The 6,270-nt window shown below is 58.7% G+C and overlaps 1 protein-coding gene across 1 annotated transcript; it reads left to right on the top strand.

Moving 5' to 3' along the window:
- The first annotated feature begins 1,471 nt into the window (after positions 1–1,471).
- Positions 1,472–2,297, top strand: LOC113962532 (DNA-binding protein inhibitor ID-3-A-like). Its single transcript, XM_027673292.1, has 2 exons — positions 1,472–2,067; positions 2,241–2,297. Exons 1-2 carry the CDS (start codon positions 1,747–1,749, stop codon positions 2,295–2,297), a joined length of 378 nt encoding a protein of 125 aa, XP_027529093.1. The 5' UTR covers positions 1,472–1,746.
- The last annotated feature ends 3,973 nt before the right edge of the window (positions 2,298–6,270 follow it).

The raw sequence follows: 6,270 nt of genomic DNA, 5'->3' as shown, positions 1-6,270 counted from the left end.
TTTAAATTTTTGGGAATTTCGTTGACTTTTACGTTTCTTCTTTTTTTATATATATTTTTGAAATTTTTTTTTAACTTAATTTTGGTTTGTTCTTATTTTTAGGGGGGCTCTGAGTTGCTGGCTCTGGCTCCCAAGCAGGTTAATGACGGTAATTATGTCTATTCCCAGGCTGCCACCCTTCACACGGAGGCGATTTCCCAGGAAATTCATAACGAGGTGGGGCGGGAGGGGCGGGGGGGCCAGGAAGAAATAAAAAATAATCCAACCCCAAAAAGAGCTGGAGGCTGCTTTGAAGGTCTTTTTGGGGGGCTGTTGAAAGACTCATGGATTGGAGGAGACTGGGGGAGGGTGGGTGCCCCCCCCCCAGCCTGCGGCCTCCAGACCCCTTTTGGGGGGGTTGGAAAGGAGGGAAATAAACCCCAGCACCACCGAACTGGGATTTGGGCAGATCTGGAATAAATTGCTGCTGTGGGCAGGAGTAATTTGGTCCAGGTGCCTCTGCCCCCCACCCCCCTGCACCCCTCATTAGCTGGGACCCCCGGGCCGAGCAGGGTCCCAGGGTGCCCCCCACCCTCTCAGTAACATCCCCTTCCTGCACTTCCAGAAGCAAATCCTCGGAACATCCCCCATAAGTACAGCCCGTAGAAATCAGTATTTGGGAAGGGGGGGATTGCCCCCTGGGCTCATAAGGATTCACAATCTGGGTGTCGGGGGTTGTTACCCCCCCCGGGGACCCCTCCATGTGCCACCCGCTGCGCTGACACCCGTGGGGACCCCACATCGCTCCAGCTTTAGGGGTTTTCCATGGATATTCTCGGATTCTGTAAGTTTTGAGGCAGCGATAGTTCGGGAGGGGGGTTTCCTTCTCCCCCCCTCATCACTTCTACTGGAATAACCCCCTTGCCTATAAATCTCTTCTTTCCCCCCTCCAAAATAAAAGAACCCTCCAGGCCTCTCGCAGGCGCTGACCTAAATCTGGTTTCTCCATCGTAACCTCAGTTTTACCGCAATTAATTTTTTTCTGCTGGTCACAAGATAATTCCTGACGCCAGAAAGTCTGGAGGTCAGATGAGAAGCGGATTGAGGAACAGGGCGGCACTAATTTCCTTAAAACTGGGAGGTTGGAGGGGGGGGAACCCCCATCGTCCTGCCTAAAAATAGGGGGGATTCACTGGCATGCGGAGGGGGGCAGTCGGGGGGGGCTGGGGTTGGGGTGTCCGAGGGGTTTAGGGGGGAATCCCCCCGCGAAGGGGGTGGGTTTGGGGGTCCGGCTATGGAGTGGGGGACCTGCGTGGTCGTGTCACCCCCCGTGGGGCCACTCCGGCCACCAAGGGTCAGTTTTGGGGGGCGGTGGGGGGGAGGCAGAGGGGGTTTAAGGCTTCATTGAGATACAGGGGCGGGGGTTGAGACTTCATTAACATGCAGAGGCGGGGTTTAGGGCTTAGTTTACATTAAAAGGGGTGGTTTAATTGTTATTTTACATAGAAAGGGGTGGGATTTGATTCAATTTGAATGCAAGGGGTGTGACCGAGCCTCGCTGTCTATATAAAGGGCGACGCGAGACCATTCCCTCCCCAGTCCACCAGCGAGGTCTGAAAGTTGCAGGGTGGAGGGGGTGACAATCCCGGCACTCAGAGGTCTAGGCTTTGGTGGTCTCGGTGCTCGGAGGTCCCAGCAGAGCCACAGCCGCCGCGACAACCCCCAGGCACCCCCCGTCCTGCGCCCCCAGCCCAGCTGCGATACACCATGAAAGCCATCAGCCCGGTGCGCTCCGTGCGGAGCTGCTACGAGGCCGTTTGCTGCCTCTCGGAGCAGAGTTTTGCCATCGCCCGGGGCAGCCACAACAAGAGCCCGGCCTTGGAAGAGCCCATGAACTTGCTGTACGATATGAACGACTGCTATTCCAAGTTGCGGGAGCTGGTGCCGGGCATCCCGCAAGGCACCAAGGTGAGCCAGGTGGAGATCCTGCAGCACGTCATCGACTACATCTTCGATCTCCAGATCGTGCTGGAGGAGGGGGCCAAAGGCCGCGACCCCTCCTCCGAGGCCACGCTGTTCTCCCTCAAGGTAAGGGCTGGTTTGGGCTGGGGGGGTGGATATGTTGAGGAGGGGGGATATGTTGGGAGAGGGGGAATGCAGGTCCCGGGTGTGTTGGGGGGGTCTTGGCGCGCTGGGGAAGGGGAGGAATGAGGACCACCCGCCGCCGGGGTGACCCTAAGCCGTGTCCCGTCTCTCCGCAGGCGGCCGAACTCGCCTCTGAACTCTGCTCCAAAGACGAGAGAAGTTTGTGTCACTAACGGCTCCTCCATCAGGTGAGTGTCCCCACCGACCCCCCGCCGCCATCTGCACCCCAGTCCTTCCCATACACCCCATTGCAGTCGCGTCCCGGCCCCCCCAGCAGCGACATCGCCAGGGCAGCCCCACCAAAGCGATCCCATCTCCCTCCCTTCACAATCCCCCCCCCCCCCCAGCCCCCTCCCCCACCCCACCCCCAGCATCCCCAGGGGACTGATACCGACCCCAACAATCCAGCCCCCCCAAAATCCCCTCCCAACCTGCACCCCCGTCCCCCACCATCACCCACCCACCCCCAGCATCCCCAGGGGACTCGTATCCACCCGGAGCAACGCGGTCCCCCGGCTCCCACCCCCCTCTTCCCAAATCCCCATCCCCAACCCCGCTTATCACCACACTAATTATCTCTATTATTTTTCTCCTCCCTCCCCCTCTTCTCTCTCCCCTCCCGGTGCCAATTAGCAAACAGGCAGCGAGTGTCGGTTCCTGGTTCGTTATCAGCCGGAGGTAAATAGCAGCTTCCTCCGTGGCGCCGGGCTGTCTGCGACCTACCGGCCCCGGCATCGCCTCCCCCGGGCCCGGGCACCGCGGGCGGGGAGCGGCTGGTCCCGACCCCCCCAGCCCTCCACCGCCAGCATCCCACCCCCCCGGAGCTCAGCGTCCCATCCCGGCTTCGGACCCGAACTTTTAATCAAGATATTTTTAATCATAGACTGATGATGAAGAGAGGAGGTTGTCTGTATATTTTTGGATTATAGCAGCGAGTCCTTTTTTTGTAAAGGTGTTTAATGGGATAGGGAGGGCGGGATTTTTTAGGGGGGTTTTGGGGAGGGGGACACACACACATCCTCGAGTATGAACCAAACTCCTGGGGCCGTGGCCTCGTGTATTGTGGAGCTCTATACTAGAGTATAACTTTTTGTACCTTTTGTGCAGGAAGGTGAATTTCTGCGGACATGCCTTGTACTTGCTTTATAAACTTTTTATAAAAGTTACCATTTTTACATAATAAAAAAAAAAGATCGTTTTGACTTGTTGTTTCTCTTATCCTTGGGGCTGGAGGGAGCCGGGGGTGCACCCTTGGGTGGGAAAACAGCCCCCTGTGGGTGGGAGCCCCCCGAACTCTGATGGGAACAACTTCTAGGGTTACGGTAGGAATCTCCGTAATTGTGTAACAGCTTTGAAATGTCAGCTCAGGTATGGGAGGAATTAACCCTGGGCTGCCGGCTCCGGGCCGAGGTGGCTGCCAGCTATTTTGGGTGCTGCGCTGCTTATCTGATATGGAAGGAGTGAAGACGCTGCTGAGCCCCGGGGACCATCTGGAGGTGTAGCTGGAGCCCTGGGAGGGGGGGGAAAGATGCCTTTTTTTTTTTTTTCCCCACTTTCTGCCCTGCGAAAGAAAAAGGGCTGCTTGGTGCCCCGGGGCTGGATTGGAGCTGCTCTGGGGCTGGAAGGGGTGATGCTGTTCCCCCAGGATACACCCCCAGGGGAAGGGGGGTTTCTGGGCTGCCTGTGCTTCCCCAGGTGGTATCCAGAGCACACCCCCTGCCTGGCCTGATCCCCCCTCCGGGATCAGCACCCCGGGAAAGGGGTGTTGGGAGCAGAAATGCCTTTCCCTCCCCTTGGGTAATGCTGTGGTTTCCCTTCGGCCTGGGAGCAGATGTGACCCCCGGCCGGCTCAGCTGTGGAGCTGGATCCTGCTCCCTGGGGAAGGTGCTGGCCTGCCTGGGATGGAGTTAAATTAACTTCCCCCCCACCTGTAGCACCATCATCTTCACCCATCCCCTGTCCTGGGCTCTGGCTTTGCATGGTGTGGGTGCTGTCCCATGGCATCGAGGTGTCCCTGGGGTGCTGCAGCATCGTGGGGAGCTGGGAAGACGGGAAGAGGAAGAGGAAGGCACGGGGGTCTTGGGGTTCAGGGTGATGCAAAGCTTCCCCCACAGACACCAGCTTCAGTCTCCATCCCCACAACAGCCAACATGAGCTCAGGGTGCAGCTGGCACCCCCCAACCCCCCCCTCGTCCATGGGCATTTCCACAGGGAAAAGCAGCACGTGGAGCTTCCAAAAAGCACCAGCTGGTCCAACGGGATCACCAACCCCTGGGAACATTCCTTCCTCCTCCCAGCTTGATGTCCCCAGGCTCCCTGAGGGCAGCACCCTCAGTCACCCAGGGGTGGGGTGGGATGGGGCGGCAAGGGGGTGTCTGGGTGCGGTGGGAGGCAGGTGAGGGTGTCCATCTGGAAATGTCCGTGTCTGGGAACGGAGCTGCTGCTGTGCTGAGGCTAAAAATAGGCTTTTGCCATCTTCACTGGCTCTTGGCTCTGGAGGAAAAGCCGAGGGGTGGGTTAGGGGTGAGTGTCCCCACGCTCACCCCGGTGTCGTGGTCCTCCAGCTGCACCAGCGCTGTTGTGCCAAAGGGATTCAAGTGGGAAGGGTGGGAAAAGCGCCCTGGGAATGAGCCAGGGGACGGGGATGGGCCTCGGTAGCTGCAAAGTGGGGCTTCCTGCAGTGTGAGCACTCCAGGTCCCAGTGGGTCCCCCAGTGGAGATCCTGGACCCGTGGGAGCACTAATGAGCCCAGTTTGGGGCTGGGAGAAGTGGGGCCAGGCACTGGTGGGGTGGGAGAAACCAGTTCTGCTGGGACTTTCTGGATGGAAACGGCACTGGGGAGGCGGAGGGGGACTCCTGCCCCCGGGGAGTGGCCCCTGTCTCTGTCCCCTCCTGGGGGTCAGGGCAGGGGATTCCCTCAGCCGGGGCCGGGGGCTGTGGGGTTTGGCAGGGTGAGGGTTTGGCGCTGCTTCCTGGGAAGCCTCCCAGGGCCGTCACCTCCTCCCCCATCGTGGATGGATCCCGGCGCCTTGCCCGGAACAGCCACCCTGACATTCCCAGGCCCTGGGGATGGCCGGGGGGGGGGTGAACAAGCCTTATCCGGACCCTCACTGGCTCCCTGGACTGGGCTGTGGCGTGATGCCAGTGCTTTCCTTGAAAAACCTGATTTTAAAAAAAAAATTAAAGAAAAAGGGAAAAAACAGGACTAAAAATAGCTGCCAGGGCTGGGATTTACCCCGGGGGGCAGATGGGATTTACCCTGCGGGAAGGATGAGATTTTTCCTCGGGGGGAGCAGATGGAAAATCACCTCGGGGGGAAGATGGAATCTACCCCCTGGGGCAGATGGAATTTACCCCATGGGGCAGATTTATCCAGACTGTGGTGGGATGCCAATGCTTTCCTGGAAAACCTTCATTTAAAAAAAAATTAAAAGTAAAGAAAAAGAGAAAAAACACAACTAAAAATAAATGCCAGGGCTGGGATTTGCCCCGGGGGCAGATAGGTTTTACCCTGTGGGGCAGATGGGATTTAACTCCACGGGGCAGATTTACCTGCCGTTGTGGAATGCTGATGCTTTCCTGGAAAACCCTGATTTAAAAAACAAAATAAATAAAATAAATAAAAAGAAAAGAAAAAGGGGAAAAAAAACCCAACTAAAAATAACCGCCGGGGCTGGGATTTACCTCGGGGGGGGCAGCTGGAACGGGAAAAACACCCCTGGATGAGCAAACCCGGCTTTGCTTTTACCCCCCCCCGCCCCCCCTGCTGGGGGGCAGAAAAGAGGATGAGGAGGGCAAAAAACTAACCCCGGGGGTGGGGGGTGAAGGTCGAGCGGTGCCGGTGGCCCCTGGGCCGGCTCGCTCGCCTCTTGGCAAGCGCCGCAGTCTGATGCAATCGCCGCGCTGACGGAGGCGGCGGTTCCCACCTGTATTTGCCATTGTGTGCCCGGAGCTGTTTGCAGGTGTTTGCTGGCGCCGCGCTGTCTGAGCCGCACTTCCCTCCTCCTCCTCCTCCTCCTCCTCCTCCTCCTCCCGCGGCTGCCCCGGCCAAGGCCTGGCCCCCCCCCCCGGCTCCCCCGGGCCGGCTCCCCGCCAGCCGCGCTCACACGGATGCGGCACACGCGTGACCTTGGCCGGGCGGGGGGC

The sequence above is a fragment of the Neopelma chrysocephalum genome, unplaced genomic scaffold (genome assembly GCF_003984885.1).
Source record: "Neopelma chrysocephalum unplaced genomic scaffold, ASM398488v2 Primary Assembly neopelma1_182448, whole genome shotgun sequence".
In the NCBI taxonomy this organism is placed as follows: domain Eukaryota; kingdom Metazoa; phylum Chordata; class Aves; order Passeriformes; family Pipridae; genus Neopelma; species Neopelma chrysocephalum.
Note: the sequence above shows the minus strand (reverse complement) of the source record. Positions and strands in the feature narration are given on the sequence as shown.

What these genes read in the sequence shown, in the direction of transcription:
- LOC113962532 (XM_027673292.1), top strand. Translation starts at nt 1,747, where the DNA reads ATGAAAGCCATCAGCCCGGTGCGCTCCGTGCGGAGCTGCTACGAGGCC. An exon ending in CCACGCTGTTCTCCCTCAAG is followed by an intron (nt 2,068 to 2,240) that starts GTAAGGGCTGGT and finishes GTCTCTCCGCAG; the next exon opens with GCGGCCGAACTCGCCTCTGA.